The sequence below is a fragment of the Chaetodon trifascialis genome, chromosome 16 (genome assembly GCF_039877785.1).
Source record: "Chaetodon trifascialis isolate fChaTrf1 chromosome 16, fChaTrf1.hap1, whole genome shotgun sequence".
In the NCBI taxonomy this organism is placed as follows: domain Eukaryota; kingdom Metazoa; phylum Chordata; class Actinopteri; order Chaetodontiformes; family Chaetodontidae; genus Chaetodon; species Chaetodon trifascialis.
In genome coordinates this window covers 23,324,709-23,346,093 of record NC_092071.1, presented here as the reverse complement: position 1 = coordinate 23,346,093, position 21,385 = coordinate 23,324,709, and the positions used below count along the sequence as shown (strand labels likewise).

Here is a 21,385-nt window from a genome sequence, read left to right as displayed (position 1 = left end):
ATGTGTGTTTTTGTTGACTGACATTTCCAAGCTAACAATTAAGCAAGTTGTGTCCATATTTTCAACCTTTCAAGCAAGCTCAAAGCAATAAGGCTGTGATTATTTGTGTATATTGACAACAACAACTTCACACAAACTCTTCTGAAGGGATCCCAGCACAGACCTCCTTGGGAGGTGACCTGACTTCAGTTCTTCTTAAATGCGGTTAATCTAGTGGCAAAATGACTGTGCAAAATAGACAAGATCAGTGGTGCCATCCGTCAAGCCAGGATGGAATAATTACCATGTACGTTCCAAACATCACTGTGCTGGAGATAAATAATAGTCTCCAGTCTCTCTCTCTCTATCTCTTTGTCTTGTATGTGAAAACAAACCATGATTAGCCTGTCAGATTCAGTTGATGATTACCCTGATCAATTTCAATAATGGCCCTATCTGTTTCATGCTGTCTTGATTTGGGTATTGGCTCTTTTTTCACATCAAGGAGCACAAACCTTGTTATCCCCAATGGCCATGAAGTGCTCAGATTAAAAGAAAAACTGAGATGCACCTGGATGACAGACTACGACCACACCAGTGTTAAGGCAAGCCAAAGGAGAAGATCTGAATGTTCTTTTCAGAGAGGAAAAAATGAACAGACCAGAGATTAGTGGTTCTGTTGCTGTTCTCCCTTTGGGCCTGCTCAGTGTCGACTGAGCTTGCATTTATTTAAAAATGACTATATGTGGAAACACACTCGATTGGGGCTGTGGGTTCATAAGAAGCGCATCATTGCCCCACTGCTGAACAGACACACACACTAATTTGTTTTAATTCACTGTTCCTGTTTGATGTCATGTTAATGGAATCCCACTAATCCTTCAGTGCAGCACACAATCCAATGATTTGGAGTGCATTTGTCATATAAACCAACAGCTGATAGATGGTTGCGTTTGTACGTCCACAAACACAAACACTGATGCATTTTGCAAGAGCAACATGATGTCTAAAAATTCCTCTCCACATTACAAAAGCAGTAGCCTAACACCAGTCTTGCTTTTCATTGTTCACTCAGCTCTTTTCCAGTGCTGGGGGAAACCTGAGTGCGGTCTGGCAGTTGGTCTGAATTGTTTGCCAATACAAGAGATGTGAAAAAGATAAATTACTGGATTTAATTCTTGCTGCCATGTTGTGAGAGGTTTCTGATAGTTGCATAAGATCCTGACACTCACGACTTAAAATGGTAATGGAGGTCTGTCATTTGTTTGCTGCCTCTCAGAATGTAAGTGGTACACTGTCTGCTCTGATCATCCTCCTTAATAAAACACAGAGATACAACTGTTTATGTTTTCGTACATATCCTGTCTTTTCTGATGATGCAAGCTGCTATATGGAGCCTTTTTTGCTCAGACCTATGATGATCTTGGTTATTGCAATCGGCTTCATCCTGTAAAGTCTGTTTGTTTGTTTTTTAATTAGAGCTGCAAATGTCACGTTGAGGTGAGCAGTTCACAGTCACAAACCACATGCTGTACATTTTGGTTCAAAGGTATCTATCAATTTATTTTATTTTTTTGTCCCTCAAATAACTCCCACGTTTAACGCATATTAAACAACAAAATGTTTACCTTCTTGTTTGTGAAAAGTCAACACTATGGAACAAGTGTCAATGTGTTTTGATTGTTGTTGAGTCTAGAAAACAGAAATGTGTAGTCTGGTGCTGTATAAACTGCTAAAGTCTTTGGGTTATAGGTGTCAATACATGCAAAAAGTGTTTATTTTCTATTAACATGATTTTACTGAGTGGTCTCTAAACCTCCAGTGCTGGTTTGGAACATGAACAGGAGCATTTCCTCAAGTACCTGTGTTGTGTAGAAGTAGCATGATGTTCAAACAAGTAGCAACTGTGCTAATTAATTTCCATTTCTTAAGTCAGATGTCGACTCCACACAAGTGGAGTAAACTTTCCCTCCATTCTGAACTACTTAATTATAACATAATTATTCTTGACATAGTTTTTGTGTACAACTGTATTGGTAAAGAAAAAAAGACAACAAAGACATAAAACTAGGATACTTGTTTAAATAATTACAACTTCATAATTTCCCTTCTCAAAAATATCTCAAACTAAACATAATTTTAAAAAAAAAATAAGATTAGCATAACACAACTGCACATATATCACTATAATGCTGAGAACAAAAATACTTGAAGGTCAAAAACAATTCTGCTTTCAACAACCAGACTGAATGATAATTATTATACATTAAAATATGATAATACCAGGCTTTCAGCCTCAGGGTAACCTAAATTCCTCTTCTGCTTCACTGTTTCAGTTTGACTTTGAGGTATTTAACATTCACCTCTCATACTTGCTGTAAATCTGCCTTTTCCTGGAGTTGAGATGAATATGCAATGCGGTAAAAAATTAAGACAAATCAATCTGAATAAGAGACACTACATTTGAAAAAAAAATAAAATAAAATAAAAAAATGTTTTCCAAGATAAAAAGAGACAATCCAGAATAATATAATTTAGAGAGAAAAATATCCAACATAATTCAAGTAAAATGTGAAACATTTGTTACATCCTTAAAATCTAAAAAAAACAGCAGAAACGTTTGTTATGTACTTATTTAGTGGGTCATCATCATTATGTAGCACGATACTTCATGCACTCACTGTGCATCAGTTTATGGTTCCAGTTGAAAAAAAAAAAATCTCTCACACATGCACACGCGCACACACACACACACACACACACACACACACACACACACACACACACACACACACACACACACACACACACACACACACACACAAAATACTTGTGTTCAAATCCATTCCTCTTCAAAATCTGAGCAGGAAGGGCAGAAACGCTATGAAGAGGAGACACGTGTGTGAGTGCATTCCCATTGCACCGCCGCTGCCATCCTGAACTGCTCTCGGTCCTGTCGGGTGAAAAACAAAGGGGAAAAACACCTGGGTAAGTTTCACCTCTGAAGACAGTTTTTCCTTTTTGTTACCACTACTGCTTTCTTTCTGCTGATAACAATTCGATGACTTCATACCCTTTGAGCATGACACTAAATGTGTGACTTAGTGATTACTGTGGCTTGTAGAGAGCAAACCTGTAGTTTTGCTTGTATGAAAACACACGTTGACTTCACACTAGATTTTCTACATACAAACCAGTGTACATAATCAGTGATTACAGTTCTCACAGAGATGGTTTAATTAGTTTTATTAGTCCCATGGCATCATCATGGAGTTTATATGACAGAATTTTTTTTAGCAGTGTTCCTTAATTTCCTTCCTGCTCTGCTGCTGAGATGCCAAAGTGTCTCCTACAACTAAGTTCCACATATGTCAGCTTCCAAAGAGAATTTGAGTAGTAGTAGTAGTTGAATCTTGGAGCACTATGACCCATGAAAGTGGTTAATGACACTCTGGGTGAAGTAATGCTCTATCCTGGGCATTAGATGTACATACAACTAATCTGCAAAGACAAAATACGAATATATCTGCAAAATTCAATTCACTTTAACCACCACACAGCTAAGCTGGTGGAAGCTGATAATGAGAGTTGATGTTAATGAATGTTAAAAATGTTCACTGGCAACTATCCCATTTGTTTTCCTACAATACCTGTATCTGTTCCTCAAGACTAAAGCATGATTAATGTTTTTTTTTTTTTTTTTTTAATGATTGTGTTTAGGTGCTCACAGCGTTTGACAGATAAACACTTGAACAATAACAAACAATATGTTAACTTTATTAACATTTAATGAAAACCATGATGTTTGTTCCAGCTGTAAGTGGTTTTCTTGCCTATACATAACCACATGTGGGACATACTGTAGGATGTGAACCCCAGTCTCACTGGATGTGAACCCCAGTCTCACTCTCTGTAAAGTTCAGGAGTCAAAGTCCTGAACTTTACAGTATATGCCCACCATCCACCCTTGACCCTGACAAACATGTAGCACCTCCTTCACTGAAAAAAAAAAAAAAAGGAGGACAAAAACATTGCTACTGAACATAATCCAGGGGTCAATTGTGTTTCCCCAAAGAATGTTTTTATTTGAACAGATTAGTTGTAATAATCTAATTTCTAGGAGACATCCAGCCAACTTGCACAGCAAGTCTAGCAGCACAGTAATGGAAAATTTTGTTTGGTTGTTGGTGGGTGAAGTTAATTTCGACTTAAATCAATGTTTTCTGATGCTGATACCAAATAGAAATGATAACAGTGGTATGGAGTGCCTTACAGTTCAGTTCGAGGTCTTTCTTTGTTTTCAATCTATGTCCCTAAAATATTGTTCACATCACTGTAGCTCGTAATACTTATCACATGCAGCCAAATATGCCTGCATCTGTAAAATAGTTGTGGTTGTGTTCATGATTTTTGTAACAGTCTGATTTATTGTTGTGTTGCTAAACTTAAAGACATTTCTGATACATGCAGATATAATTGACAATCATCATGTTGTGAATACTCAAGCAGACAGGGCTTAATATGGATATATACAGTAGTTTTTTGGATGATTATGGTGGATGAATGCAGGAAACAAGCCAGGGACCAACTCTGGTTGGGAACTATGTGAATAAACATCAAATTAAATGACAATGATACATTACAGGCAAAGCTTCCATTTGAGAGGCAGGGAGTAAAACATTTAGTGCTGCAGATAACAGTTATTTTTGAGTGTGATAATTAAAATGACATGGTCTGCAGAATCAAATGCTACACTGAGGTTTAAAAGGATTAAAACTTAATGTTGCTCAGCATCTATTTCTTAAAGAAGGTCATTGTATCTTCAATAAGGGCATTCTCAGTATTGACAAGTGCTTTAAAAACCCACAAGACTAACATTATGTTTTGACTTCCAGGTTTGCTTTGGTCGGTTGTTCGGTCAGCAGAATTAATGCAAATCTTTAATGCTAATTTGTTCAGGTCTGACTATAATACAAAATAATAAATGTGGTACATACAGTATATAATATGTGGACTACATACAGTGTGATAGCACACATGTTGGAAGTATAATTTGTCATTTCTACCAACTGAGAATCGCTTAAGGAAGGAAAACAAGGAGCCAGAAATGATATGTGGTAATATGTGATGTGGACAGAATCAATCTTTCCAGTTTCATTTATCTAACAAAACTCCATAACCTGATTCTTATTCATCCGGCCACAATCTCAGTACTTTCAAACGCACAATGGGGACATGCTTTATCTTATTTCCTTAGATTTGACAAAAATGCAGTCTTGGTAACGTGTAGTAAAATATCAGTTTTATTCTTTAGTATAATGTACCTGTAGTATTCTAAAATTGCCAAATATTACAATGTTTGTACAGCAGCATATTATGAAATTCCCTGGAATCTGTCGCTAAAATACAATGCAATTCATGATGCAAAAACTAAAATGCACTGTATTTCCATCGTGTTCTGCATTGCATGAGAATTGAGGGCAAATTCTAACTTTGAAGCTTGGAACACAATGACTACTCATTTCGCCTGGATTTCCATGAGTTCACAACAGTTTCCTTTGGGGCATCTATCCAATTATTCTGCCACAGTGGATTATCCCTAATCCTGCATATGGCTAATTAGAATAATGACGTTTACTCCTAGCCAAAATCAAAGCCATTAATACAATTGTGTTAATGGAGTGGGTTTGCTTGCAAGATGCTGCAACTAGCAGTCACAAGGACACATTAAATGACAAGAAGGGTGAGCAGTTCCTGTTTTTGTTTATCATGTTTATCACTATTTTCAGAAACATTTCAGCCTGTGGTTGCTTTCACTATTTTCCGTGTAGGATGTACAGCTGAAATAATGACAGGTACAAAGAATCACATAAGCACGAATGGTAATGAAAGATGAAGAATACTTACAGATGAAAAAGAGCATGCAAAAATCAAAATGAAGCCAAGTCACACACACAGGGGCGGTTAGGTTTGCAAAGAGAAAGATGAAACATAGTTAACGAAACAGGCTGCAATGACCATTTTCACAAAGATTCACGTGACATTTAGATGGCGCTTCACTTTGCCATTCTTTGTCAAAGATGCTGTTTACCGCACAGCAAGTTTAACATGTCAATTCATGAGGAGAACTAAGAGTTTTTAACATATTGTAGTACAATTTTGACATCATCAAAGAGACCAGAGATGACTGTCTCTTCTTGTCAAACACTGTGACACTGCAGCCTAACTTCTAGTTTGTGAAAATGCCAATGTTTGCCAGCATGCAGTTAATATTTTCGATCCATGACAGTTGAAGTACATACTGGTGGAGAATACTAACCTTGCAATAGCGTTGAGCTAGTGGGTTCAATTACCACTACACCAGGGGAACAAATGGAACAGAGCAACATATCGGAAACAGAACAGCAACACATCACTGACAACACTTGTGAAAAGCATGAAAAGTAGGCTGCTGAATGGACTTTTACATTCTGGCTGAACGTTCAAACTGATAACAATGCCAACAGCCATTCATCAAAATACAGGCAGTGTCAAAAGTCCATTTTAAAGCTGAAACACACCAGTATTACAATTCTGACAACTACTCGGTGGTAATCCGCAAGATTATTGACTTTAGTGACATGTTTGGTGATATATGGTCATTTCTTTGTTTTGAAGCCCCTGGGAACAACACTGGGCTGTGAGGTAGTGTCGTGGATACAGCTAGAATTGCAACTGCAATTGACGCCCACTGGCCCAGAAAACCCCTTTCTGACGTGCAAATACATAACATTTCTGGCTTCATCATCTGTAAAAGTAACAAATCACTGTGGCAAAAAAAAAAAAAAAAAAAATTATTATTATATTAGCAGAGAGCATTTGTGCTGTCAGTTCCAATATAAATTAAAACGTACAGTATGTCAGAGCAGCATCAGTAAATAATTTTTAAACCTCCGATCTATGTGTGGGGAGCCAGCAGGAAGTCAATTGGCTGAGCCAGAAGGACTGTAATGCTTGAGCTCTACAGGCCTAAAACCACAGAGGCCTAACAACATTTTATACATATTGTATCCTCTTAATACACTAATAACTCAAAGAACTGTGGGTACAGTTTGCGAAATAATAAAAGCAGACTGTAGCTTCTCTTTGTACAGTATCTTTACTTTATATAAACCATGGTTGCTGCACATCAATGCATAACTTCCTATGCAATTCAGAATTTTGGGTCGGAGGTACGGACATTTTTAAGTTTAAAAATAATTAATGTAAAATGTTTCAGAAAATGGGTAAAAGTTGAATGACACTGATAGAGAGAAACAGAATGGAGAGTAACTTGCATAAAAAAAGTTACAAATTATTCCTTGAATTAACAGGTACAATATGGCTGCATCATAGGTTCATCTCCTGTTCTGTTGTACTAAAAATGTAAACATGTTCCTGTACTCACCATACAGAAGGAAGCTTGTGTTGGAGGTCCCAAGTTTGTTGATGGCGACACAAGTGTAGTTGCCATAATCTCCGTCAGACACATTAAAAAATGTCAGCTTGGACAGTGACCCAGTATTCACAATTTCCATGCCATCAAAGCCATTGAAGATCCTAGATGGCAGACAGAAAAATTCATGGACAGACAGTTGTGACAACTCTAACACAATAATAATAATAATTTAATTAATAATTAGGACCGATTACTCTTAATGACCGTATGACTGGCAGCTGATCAACAGCCATCATTAACTGTGGAAAGTAATAGCACACATACACAAACATGCACACACACACAGTTCCTCCATTTGCCAACATGAAATTCAAATGTAAAACCCATTACCTTCTGTCATCTTTATACCACTCAAAATCTGCCTCAGGCACTGCATCAGCCTCACACTCCAGCACTCCTCTTTGGCCCAGTGTTACTCCAACATCTCTGCCCTCTGACACACTTGGAGCATCTACAAGGAGGAAGCAACACATGAGAGCACTGCGATCAAGACTACAAGGCAGCAGAAATGAAGGATATCAGGAGAGGGGTCATGGCATTTGGTCCTCTTCAGAGGATTCTGATTTATAGCTGTGATCTTCTGTACACCATGGCCACAAGTGAGCAGGAATTAGGAGTTGAAAATATGGACAATATTTATTACAATGGTGATAGAGTGAACAAGACTTTCAGTATTTTTAACAAATTGTCCAAAGTAAAGTAGCACATCATAACTGAGAAGCTGTTAGAATATACCACTTTTGCTGGAAAATGTTGTTAAATGATAAATGGATAATCAGTCGATCAGCCAATGGAGTGACAGTTTTAGCTGAACTACATAGTAACAGATATACACCTACGGCCTTGTTTTCAAAATACTAGTACTGCTAAATAATGAATTGCTAATGACTTCATACTCCAGAAAGCAATTTAGTGTAGCAGTAGTTCAAACTTTAGTTCATCTTTAGGTCATCATAAAGAAACTTTACATTTTTCTGACCACAATTTTAAAAAATGGTTAAACTCAACGACAATAAATAAATGGAATCAGTGAAATCTATAAAAAATATTTTACAATATTTACATTATTTACATACTTAAATTAGAGGAGTAAAACTTTTGAATGTCCATGATTTTATATAGTACTCTTATACCCGTACTCTTGTATATAATGGACATATATAGTTGATTTTACTCTGTATCCTTTTTTATTGCCTTTTTTTTATTATTGTTCTTCTCTCTCTTTTATTCCTTGCTGTCTATAACAACTTAATTTCCCCAGCATGGGATTAATGAAGTTTGATCTTATCTTATCTTTTTATAATTATTTCTTATCAATATCTTGATTATTCTTTTTAATTAACTGAATAAGAATTATAAAATGGTAGACACTAGAAAAAATCCCAATGACAATTTCCCACAGCCAAATTACTCACTGCTATTTACAATAATATAAGACAGAGAAAAGCAGCAATGGCTCATATTTGAGAAGCTGGAACCAGAAAATATTGGACACCTTTGCTTGATAAATGATTTAAATGATTATTATTATAATCAAAATGGCAGATTTTTTTTTTCCTGCTAATAGACTAATTGTGAAGTTGAATAATCATTTCAGCACTGTTTATTCAAACTTTTTTCTTTTATTATTCGAAAGCAGTGGACTCACAGTTGACAGTAATGTCTACAGTCTGGACATCTGTGTCGATATCGTTGACCGCTGTGCATTCGTATGTCCCTGCTCTCTGTCTGGAGATAGATGGGATTTCCAGGTACTCATCGTCTGATGCCAGGTCCCCTATGAAAGGTCACACACACAAAGTGGTAGCAAGATGAGATGGTCATTCAGAGTAAATGGACAAGTCAACAGCTGTGGTCAGGACTGTCATTTTCACAATCAATGTTTCTGCGTGGCCTCTGGGAAAGTAATCTTCACACTGATGCATGGAGAGAAAGGAGGATACTGAGTTACTGGAGCTGTGATGAAGTGGAGTGCATTCAAAATTATTCTGCTATTTGGAAAAAGGAGAATCTATTTTGGTATCAACACAACAAAGAGAGAAGTTCAGCTGTAACTCCAATGCAGAAATCAAAGATCTAAGTTCAGCAGCAGAGACAGGAGTGTCAGCAGATCCTGTTAATCTTGTCGCATCCTGATCTGGTATGACAGGCAAAATTCACACAGCTACATGTGTCAAAACTTACACAAGTAAATATCATGACGTGCCCGATTCTGTGATGCTCCTTTTTTGTTTCTTTCAACACCTACAAAGACCAGTTCTTGAGCTCACTGACATATTTTTGAGGACATTACAACTCTTGGTGATTGGTTCTTTGTTAAGCCCCCACTCATTATCACTTGTCTGTCAGAACTTTCACATTCTGCTCTTTTGTGTGTATGTCTTAAGCCTGCAAGCAGGACTACTACTGAGATGTGAGAATATGAACAGGGGAAAAGGCCAGTCCCAGTACTTTTTCTTGTATCAATTTGACATGCTTGACGGAGACACTTAACACAGCACTCAACGTAAAGAACAAAAGATGCAATGACTTCAAGGCTCCTTCAAAGATCTTGGTAGGTGACATTAATAAATTGCACATGGATTCACTTTGCTGAGTTTAGACACATTACAGAATTGCACATGGGAAGGTTGTTAAGTCCTCACTGACACACTGATCACCTGATGTGAAGTATCAAGGGGATTAATTCAGGTATTCAATTTCCACTCCTGTTCCTTTTCTACTTGGCTTTCTCTCAAAAGAGGATACTACATTTTGCCAATAGAGACCGCCGTGTCAGTTAAAGCCACACTGTGATCCTCTGAAGAGAGCTAATCAACACAAGGCTGCCAGCTGATGGACGTTCTCAAAGTCGCCACATCAAGCATGAGTTTTATGGCAAGTGGTTTGACACTGGCAGCATAAGCAGCTGTCCTCCACACTGACACATTAAATCAATGTTTCTCTATAGTCCATCAACCACCAAGATACATAAAAACCACAAAAAGACAATATTAGCTGTAACAAAGCTATATGTTTCTTCACAAATGCCTTTAGCCTATATATTTTCCACATTGTAGATTAATACTGAATACCATAAAATAACATTAAAACTATGACATGAAAAATATGAATTTATGTAACAAGACAAAAACTGTAAACAAACAAAACATGTGTTAGATTATTCAAAGTAGTGACCTTTTGCATTGGTAACAATTTTGCACTTTATTAGCATTTTCTTAACTAGCTTTATGAGGCAGAAAACTTTTCAAATGAATAGGTGTGTCTCTGTTTTGTGGAATGTCTTGCCTTCTTAATACATTAGTTGTCCTGATCATAAAGATTCCCCTCAAGGGTACCACACCTTCAAACTACAGGCCCATAACCTGCCTCTCATCTATCTATCTATCTATCTATCTATCTATCTATCTATCTATCTATCTATCTATCTATCTATCTATCTATCTATCTATCTATCTATCTATCTATCCACACTCACAGAAAATATATATTTCCTGCAGTAGCATTACAGTACAGTCCTACTGAATATGCAACACATGTGTATATAGCACCAGCACAAATAGTAGAAGAGTAGTATTAATTTGTGCATAATCACTTAAAATCACAGACATTCACCTGCCCACCTACTGCACACATCAGTACATAGTGTTCATCTGCAAGATTCTTTTGATCAGCAGGTGACCCTGGTGTTTATTTAATGACTTGAGAAATTAACTCATTGTCAGTAAAAACTACAGACAGCTTCATTTCTTATTTCCTTCAGTCAATGTTGGTTTCTTTTAATCATGACTATGACCATTCCCGAACTTCTGACAAGTGTTTCATATTGTCACCATGACGACGAAGATTGCTTAACATTAATCATTGACAAGTAATCATTTTAACAACACAATGTTTCCCTAAATTTAACCGTCTGTTTGTGTCCAATTCTGATCAAATCTTAAATTCACGTAAATTACGACTTCTCTGTTAAGCGTGCAGTACACCCCATCGCCATATTATTGTCCCTCTGTATATCCAATGTTCCTCCACCTCCATCAGCTTCCAGGGCCTAGGCTGGCTAGGCAACAGAAGTTGTAACCCTTCAAATCCATCATCTAATGAATATAAACTCACCTGCACCATCACCCGTTTAAATCGTAAGTGTTGAGCGACAACCAGGCAAATTATCCTCCATTACAAATAAAGCAATAAATCATTATTATCTTGTTGGTCTGTCCACTCATGGTTGCACAACTGAGCCTTATCATGTGCTGCTGCCAACAAGTGAAACCACTGAAAACATTATGCACCATGTGCCAAAGAATGATGTTTCTCTTTGTGTGTACGAGAGAGAAAAGAAGTACCCACAGCACTACCCAAGCTCTGAAAAATACGGAAAAAAACCCTCATTATTGCATTCTTCCATTTTAATGGGTATGTGTTCACAAAGAACAACACTTACAACAGCATGACTACCGATATTTTACAAGTTTCCACCTCGGGCAAAGTACTTTTTGTTGACTCTACAAGTGAGCTGCCTTTCTAATTTATGAGTCTTTGGTAAAGAGGACTGCTGGGTCTGTGACCAAGTCATTAGTGAGATAGTACTGTGTCCTGTACAGCCATCAAAGTGACATGGCAGGACATTGAAGAAGCCAGACAGGAGAGGGTGGTCAGGAGAAGAAAGCAAAGAGAGTCAGGAAGTCTCAGGAGACACCAGCAGAAGATAATGTACCCTTTCTGTGTCCCTGAAACGCTGTCCTCAAACTCAAGGGCAAAGTAGAATATGGGGTAGAAAATGGAAAGAGAGAAAGGTATTTGTGTGCATGGCAAGGGGAACAACTTTGGAGGGGGAAAAAACAGGAGAGCAGATGCTTGAGGGATATAGGCATTTAAGGAGAGGAAGCAAGGGGATATGGTGAGGGAGGATTTAAACTGATGAATCCAAGCGGGGGAGAGAAAGAAATAGAAGCAGAATGGCAGATAGGAGCTGTTAACACACAGAAAAGCAGACATAACCAAAGAGAGAGTGGGAGTAGAGATTGTGTTACCAGTGTTGTCTTGAGGGAAAGGTATTCAAAGTGAAATGTGTTGAAGAAAAAGTGACAAAGCTTTTATTACTCAGACAGACTAGGAAAGAACACTTACTTAAAAGATGTCCGAGAAGACAATGAAGGAGAGGAACTGACTGCTGCTGCTCTGCAGCTTGACTCTGTGGCTCTGTTGCTACCACTGTGTGGGGTAAATATCTAGTTATTTTTCCACTGATTATCAGCCTTCAGCATATAAAATTTCTTAATGTGCCAGGTTTCCTTTGATGCATCATCATCTTTGAAGGAAACAAACATAAAAGGGGTAATCGAAGAAAGGAATCATAGAAATACAGTAGCACAGGGTTCTACGAATTACAGCAGTGCAATAACGCAGTGTTATTTCGACTGAAGAGGTTTGCCTGTGAAGAGAATCTGTTGAGACAGTGTGGTTTACATTTGACCCATTAATAGCATGCATATTTTCCAGCATACAAAATAAAATAAAAACCGTGGCTGCCACTAATCTCTCAGGCTACAAGTCCAAGTTGATTTTCAGATATACTATAGGAGAAGCAGCTGTGTAAGTGAAGGATACAGTGATTGAGAGATACGGAGAATGTACAGCATGTACAAGTGAATATGAAAGTATTAATCACGCTTCTGAGCAATTCCCATTCACTCCAATAAAAAGAACTGAAAAAGAACTCTTAAAGGAATGCTCTTTCACTGAAGAACCAATCAAATTAGATTGGCCTAGAAATCCCTGATGAAACTTATGCTATAAAAACAACTGTGGAAACTTGTGTTCGAATTAATTGTGTTTTCCAGTGGAGTGTCTGTCTGTCCATGGACAGATGATAAAAAGCAACTAGCACCTAAAGTAAAGTACTACAAAGCATCGAAGGATTTTGAACAATAATTTGATTTTTTTTTTCTGAAGAAAAAAAAATCCATTTCTCAAGCTCATACTTAAGTGTTTAATAGTCCAAGGGGTTAAGATGGTATTTATGTTTTTGGCAATGTTGTAAGTAACAGAGTTGGTGCTGTTGATAATGGGTCTGAGGGGGTCTCCTTCAAGAATCCTGGGGAGCCCATAAAGGCACAGGAAGGCTTCTCCTGGATACAGGTAATAATATTGTTCACGATTGATGGTCTTCTCCTTCTGCAGCTGTTGTAAACAGTCTATGGCCCTTGTCTTGTGGGATCTTCTCTCAGTGTTTCATATGTATTAATGTCACTGAGTAGGATGGTAACCCTGGCATCGTAGTTTATTGTGTTTTGGACCACCGTGCAACTTCGTTTATCAGGCGCATGAAGCAGAAATGATCAGAACCCTGCAACACTGAGCTGATTGTGTACCATCAAGGCAACAAACAAGCATCTGAGAGCGAGAGAGAGAGACAGAGACAGAGAGATTACTTCCGCAATCCACATCTTTGTGTGTGTGTGTGAATGCGTGTAATGTGTCAGTATGTGGGTTAGTAAAAGAGAAAGAGGGACAGGCACTAGAACCAAAAAGAGACCTTAATTGCTGTGGAAAGACACAATAACTGTCTCTTTATCACAGAGAAACCCGGCCTGTGAACTCAGCTCAGAGTTCGTCAGCTGTGGCTCTTGTCTTTTAACTGATAAAATGCAGTGTACCGGCTTTACTGCAGTGGCAGAAAACTAACACAAACAAAACAAAGCCTGATGGCACAGAACACACATCATCATCATTATGACATGCTAAGCACAGAAAAACAAGCAGCAAGTACAATGATTGAGGTATCTCACAGCAACAACAGGACTTGGCGGTCCGTTAATCTCATAATACAGTAAAGCTCATACAACAATGAAGCTTACAGTAACACATAATAACTAGACAAATTCCCCTCGGCGGGAAATTTGGAGAGTGATACAGTGCGCAAACGCCGGGCCGTGTGACTAACATGTAATTGCAAGGCAACCCGATCAAACCCGTTCATAGGACCCAATTTCAGCATCAGCGACAATGCTAAGATGACATTAGCATGTCAAAAAACACATTGAGAAGGTCTCAAACACCATTAGAATGCCTTTACCAATCATTTTAGCCAAAGTTAGCATGTTAGCATTAGCATGCTAACATTAGCATGTCAAATAAATTAAAAACATCTGAACCACCATTAGAATGCCATTGACAATCATTTTAGCCAAAGTTAGCATGTTAGCATTAGCATGCTAACATTAGCATGTCAAATATCACATTAAAGACATCTGAATCACCATTAGAATGCCTTTAACAATCATTTTAGCCTAAGTTAGCATGTTAGCATTAGCCACAATGCTAACATGCTAAAGCACTGTATCACTAATTAACCTGTCTTTGCCCAGAGAATAGCCTCTTACTTAAGATTGCTCCCGGAACAGTTAAGGCGTGTTTTAGCCTGTCCATTGCATCCAGCGTTTCTTTCAGATTAGGATTTTGGTGGTCTATGTTCTTGTCCTGATTTTTTTGTCGGGCTTTAGTTTCATACTAATGCCTGCCTAAGGCCGTTACAACAGCCAGTAGCACTATCCGAACCAATGAGCTTGATAACAACAGCAGAGAGGTTAAATACCTGGGACTCCCCACCAGTCAGTTAGAACCGAAAAAGCCCTTTGGATGAGAAACATTTTCAAGTTTTATACAACCAAGTCCAGCTGCCCTAGATTCAACCCTTGTTGGATAACCCTGACCTGGATGACTGAGAATCTTCACAGAGAGCTGTGTATAAGGAATTTGGGGTAATTCTTAGTTTGCCTCTGTCAGACAAAACCCAGAATTAACAGATAAAAACAGTAATTGATGATTATCATTGTGGGAAGTAAGAGCATGATCAGCGGTAAAAACGCTTTGCACCGGCTGTCCCATTGTTTCCCTATGGAGAGAGCGCTGGCGCCCGACTAAGCGGCACCGCTACCCTCGGCGTGGCGCACCACTCGGATCTGCCGCTTACCGCTGCGCTCAAAGTTCAAATTACTTGAACTTTGACCTCATTTGCCGCTGACCTTTCAAAGCGCAACCAATGAGATAACAGCTCCAGGCAGCATTTACGAACTACCATTAAACTAAATACAATGCTAACCTTAGCTTAGCTGTTTGTGTACGTTCGCTATTCCAGGCAGACACAGTGACTACTGCGTCTGCCTGAAATAGCGACTACTACTACTACTACTACTACTACTACTACTACGCTACTGCAAGGGCCTTCTTTTGCGACAAACTCAGATACATTGTGTGTAATAATTTACAAACGATTAGCTTTCCGGAGTGAGAGGAAGCACTTGCGTTGCCTAGCAACGGTGAATCGCTCGCACTTGTTGATGACGTATACCTGAGCTTTGCCGCTCAATTTCTTATCATGTGAAGGCCCCTTAACGGTGAATTCAGTTTGTCTGACCTATGATCTATAGAGGCTGTGTCTTGTGGCTTTACTGGACTCTGGACTGACTGCATTAAAATCAAAATGGTTTATCTCCTTAGGAGGGTGTGGTCAGCAAAATTTCATGGCATTCTGCTGGTAAAATTGAGTTATGTCTTGTGTGCAAAGGGTAATTCTGACCTGGCTGTATTTGCTAGGGTGTCCTATATATTGAGCTAAACTGATTTGTCCCACACAGGACTTTCCTTATCCCATATATTAATCTCTACATGACTCAGTAATCACCGGAAGCACTTTTGCAAATCCTTGATTTTATACAACAATAGTTGATCTTGCAACGTGTGAGGACACCTGTCATCCAATCACAGGTACCATCCATGATATGTATAGCGTAAATGCGCTAATTACTGCAGAAAAAGTTTCACTAAAGTCTGGTGTTATTTGGTCAGTTTGGCATGTATAAGGATATATGGCATGTATAAGGACCTGCAAATATGGAGAAAGACGTAAAAAAAAAAAAAAAAGACTGAAAAGAAAGACTGTGCAGATCTAATGATCAATGGGAAGCAAAAATATATGGGTTAAACCCCTCCGCGATGACTTGATGAAAGATGTCTTTATATCGTCTGGAATTCTCAGTTGGCCATGGAAGAAAAGTGAAAGAAATTGAAACTGATCAGCCTCTATGAGGAGCTCTTCTTCACTGACCATCAGCTGCTGCTCAAAATGACAGTGACAATATGGACCAACTCTTGAAGAGTCTTGACAGGACACCACAAAATCTACCAGTGAGAAATGGGTGACAGTTCAACAAAACATAGGGAAAGCCAACTTGATCAATATGTTCAGTATTGTCTTATTTACCCTCAGTGCTCCAGGCACAAATGCATTTGTTGAGAGGATTTTCTTTCTGATGACCATTAAATGGTCAGACTCAAGAAGCAGCACAGAGCTGATCAAAAATGAACTTCAAATATCTGTGAACTGTGACATGTCTTGTAAGGACAGATGACTACTTGACAAGTCAAGAGAAGCAAATAATATCCACGAAATAAGTGGACTTGTTCAGTCATGCTCCTCGTTTTCCTTTTTTGTATTTGAAATGTTTATTTTTCTGTCAAGGTCAAAATTGTGGGGGGTTTTTATGATCACATGTAAAATATCATTTTTGTCCCTTTCCCTTTCCAAATTAATAGGAATATACACTGTATATTCACACAACATTATCCCTGTCGGACAAAACCTTTTGTCCCTAGTGAGAAAAATATTAGGATCCATCCTTGAGGGACCATAAATATATGCAGCAAATGAAGGAAATCCAGTCATTCGTAGGGTTGTAGGGCTTTGCTTCTCTCTTGATTTGACACTATCAAGATGCTTGACCAATTCGATATGTGTTGATTTCTAAAGTAGTGCTATTCTGCGAGTGTCAGTATTACAATTTATTAAGATTTTTTTTTTTTAAATATACCATGGGAAAGAGGTTTCATCATACACTTCAACAGACTGCATATCATGAGTCATATTTCCAAAAGAAATACACATCACATGTCAGTCTCTGTCTCTGAGCTATATTTCAACAGCATCATTGCTACTGTATATGAAAGTGGCAAATAAAATACTATTTGAAGTTAACTGATACATTTAGCTGTTCCTGCTGTTCAAGTTAGTGTCATAAGAAAATAATAAAAGAAGTTGTTCAGTCAAAATGAATAGAGCTGCTGAAAACTACACAGCATAAATGTGAAGCTTTGAATCAACACCTTTCACATATTAAACTGAACTTGGAAACTTTAAGCTGCATAGTAAGCAGCAATGTGAAGTCAGCACCTATTAGTTTGCTTCCGTAGAGCATAGGAAATATATGTCTGTAATCAAACAATCGATACAGGAATGGAATTGTAAAAGACAGTCACAAAATAAAATAAAAAAGATTGATTAATAAATAAGCAGCATCTTGCATTTCAGTAACATATCTAGCAAGCTGACAGATTCTTGGAAGGAAAAAGTAACACGTTATTGGACTAAATTCATCTAAAATTCCACTGACAAACTAGGAAATCACAGGGCTGCACTCAACATTTATGAGAAGGTAAGTTAATGTGAATGGAATATTATCACAGGGCTATCAAAGATTGGGACTAAAGCTAAGCAAGTACCAAAATTAACACTGTCATGAACATCTAAAATGGTATTACAGTCTTAGTTATTTCTTTCACCTTCAAAAGGGTCAAAAAGGGATGACTCTACTATGACTACTAACTCCATCAACTCCAACTTCAAATGAATCTTTCCAAGCAACTAGGCCTGTGCAAATCTGGAAAACTTTTATGGCTCCTAGGCCAAATTCAATCATGTGCATGTTCATTCCGGCTACCTTAATGCACCGGGGCGTCGACTGGCCGCCTGGGCTGACAAACTTTGCAGTCAGGTTGTGTGGTCTTGTGGGAGATACCGAGGATCACTTTTGATCCGCCAAAAGCCCCTAAAGCCATCTATCTATCAAAGGTGAGGGGGAGCCGGGTCATGGCTGTGCGAGAGCCCCGGCCTCAGCCTGAAATCATCAATCTTTATGCACATACACACATGCACACACACACACACACACACACACACACACACACACAGGATCTTTATTTATTTAATTCACTCATTTTAACACCCCGGAGTGCTTGCAATAGCTGGGCTCATACTGAATGGCCCCAGGCTAGAGGAGAGTTGCTCTACAGCTGGGAGATACTAGAACAGAAGTTTGGACTACACCAAGTACTGGGACATTTTCTGCTTTGCTGCTCTATCTGAGTCAGGGTGACAACTGTGTAGTGTGACTGTGTATTCTTACCAAGCTTGTTTATCAGGCTCTCAGTCAAATGCTGGAGATGAAACTGATAAGAAAAAGGTGACTAAAAAAAACTTGAATTCAACTCATTGAAAGCGAACAATTTGAGGGGAAAACAACCAAAAATGACTGAATCATGTTGTTTTTTAATCTTGCATGAGTAAAATCAAAACGACAGCTTTTCAAGTTAACGCTTGCCTATTTACATTTTCATCCCACACTAACCTAAAAACCAAAAGATATCCCTGAATTGTAGTTTTGTTGATGCTTGCAAAAAAGAACTCAGATATGAATTTTGAATAGATAAATAATCATAAGCCACCAGTCACTGCATACATTTGGATCCAGTGCTGAGATGAGCACAGAATAAAGAATACCTTTGAATGGAGCTCCTGCAATGGAAAATGGCTTGTTTTAAATAAATATTCTCAATCAGTTTGGTGTTGCAGAAAAACTCAGACGCTGTGGATGTGTAGCCTTGTGCTGCACAAACACATGGGCATACACACACTTCTCCAGCTATCTTGCAGTGCACAGATGTACAACAGAGATCTGAGTTTGTGATCTGAACTGTCTCTGTAAAAGATTTGTTTTAAGACCTTTGCCTTATTCAAAAACACACCATGAAAAAACACAAAAGATCCAAGAGATATGCAGAGAAACCTGATTTAAACCAGTGATGTTACAAATACATGGTGGTCACCATAGGGTAGTAAGTCATCAAAACATCTGCAATTGCAGCTTGTAGTCAAAATTTAACTTAGAAACAACAGAGGGCCATGTTCTTCGACATAAAAGAGAAGACCATCAATGCTGTAGAACATGATTTTTTTTTTTTGTCTAAATGCCATAGAATACTATTGCTACTTGGGCCACCTTCATAAACAAGGAAACGGGGGGGAAAGGTTCTCCATCAAGACATAACTAAACATTTTGTAGATATACTCAGTGTTGGGAAAGTTCACTTTCTACATGAGCTAGTTCAAAGTTCAGTTCACAAATTTTAAAATGAAGTAGTTAAGTTCATAGTTCATAATTCTATTCGTAATTATTTTAGCAGTTTTAACACTGTAACCATGCGTCAGATTTCATCTTCATATTCAATTTTGAATCCTTATCCAGCCAGGGTTTACATTAACATTGAGGGGACAGCATTTCCCCATTTTTGCTCTAATGCTTTGTTGCTGTCCATTCAGTCCACATTACTGGCAGCTGCAGCTTTCACCCCATGTGACTGAAGTGCGGATTTTCTTTTTGAAAGCGGGCGGGCAATGCTTGCACGGAAATGTAAGATTTTTCCCATCCTCACTGACCTTGTCATAAAACTTGTTAAAATGATCATACGACGCCTCCATGCTGCTTTGTCGCCTACATGCTACTTTTTGTTTTGATTTCCACTACATATTAAGACCTGTTTAAGGTGTGTTTTAGCCGGGTTTTCGCCTGGAAGGCTCTAAAGAATTCTGGCACCCTATTGAACGAAGTTAAACTGAGAGAGCGTGCCGTTCACAGACACCAGAATGAACGAGTTCACAGTAACGTTCATCAGGCAGTAATACAGTACGTTCAGTTTACGCTCGCCCAAAATATGAACGAGTTCTTGAACTATCGTTCAATGAACGTGTTCAGCCACAATACTGGATATACTATATATAGTTTTCAAAGTGAACCTCTGTAATTTGATCCATGGATGGGCTTTCTCAATCTCCTCCCACATCAAAATGTATTAATAGGCAATTATAATATACAGCACCTTAATGAGGTCTGACACCAAATCAGCTCTCTTGTTCACACCAGAGCCAGGAAGCTGAAGGAGTGATGAAGCCAGCTGTTGAATCCAATTAATAAGATTTTGCAGCAGCAGTTCTTAGAGATAGTTGGGCAGTTAAGTCACATGTCTCAGAAACATGTGTCACCCACTCTGGCCAAGCAGTCAATAATGTCATACCTTTCTCTCCTCTCCTGACTCATTTATTATTTGTCAAATTAAGAGTTACATTTACAAAACAATGAGGAAACTACTCTCTCTCCTGTGATGCCTTTTTATGTGCACTAATCTAAATCATGTAATGAATGTACTGGAATGGGATATAGTGCACATGCGCCGACCGTGCATGCAGCCTGTTGCAGTAGCTGTGTGTTTGTGGGTTCTTCACCATGTCTTCAACATGACCCTAAGTCTCCAGAGGGTCCCCATGCTGTGGAAGCTGTCCTGCCTCGTTCCTGTGCCAAAGATGCCACGGCCTGGGCCTCCATGGACTACAGACCTGTGGCACTGACCTCCCACATCATGAAGACCTTGGAGAGACTCGTCCTGGAGCAGCTCTGGCCCATGGTCAAGCCACTCTTGGACCCTCTCCCGTTCGCCTATCAGCCCTGACTTGGAGTTGAGGATGCCATAATCTACCTGCTCAACTGGGTCTACGCCCACCTGGACAAGCCGGCAAGCACTGTGAGGGTTATGTTTTTTTGGCTTCTCCAGTGCATTCAACACCATTTGTCCAGCCCTACTGGGTGACAAGCTGTCAGCAATGCAGGTGGACGCCCCCCTAGTGTCCTAGATTGTGGACTACCTGACTGGCAGACCACAGTATGTGCGCCTGCAACACTGTGTCAGACAGAGTGGTCAGCAGCACTGGGGCCCTGCAGGGGACTGTTCTCTCTCCCTTCCTCTTCACCCTCTTCACCA

The 21,385-nt window shown here is 38.8% G+C and overlaps 1 protein-coding gene across 5 annotated transcripts in view; it reads right to left on the bottom strand.

The window, feature by feature from the left end:
* Window positions 1–1,433: 1,433 nt before the first annotated feature.
* Window positions 1,434–21,385, bottom strand: part of ntm (neurotrimin) — a 474,791-nt gene continuing 454,839 nt past the window's right edge. For 2 of the 5 annotated variants that reach the window (XM_070982322.1, XM_070982320.1), the window contains 5 exons: window positions 9,105–9,233; window positions 7,787–7,907; window positions 7,406–7,557; window positions 6,299–6,334; window positions 1,434–2,932 (listed from right to left, as the gene is read on the bottom strand). In XM_070982322.1, coding sequence (XP_070838423.1) covers window positions 2,832–2,932; window positions 6,299–6,334; window positions 7,406–7,557; window positions 7,787–7,907; window positions 9,105–9,233 — 539 coding nt within the window. In that variant the 3' untranslated portion in view covers window positions 1,434–2,831. The remainder of the gene's footprint in view (window positions 2,933–6,298; window positions 6,335–7,405; window positions 7,558–7,786; window positions 7,908–9,104; window positions 9,234–21,385) is intronic. The other 3 variants (XM_070982321.1, XM_070982323.1, XM_070982324.1) reach the window with 3 other exon arrangements.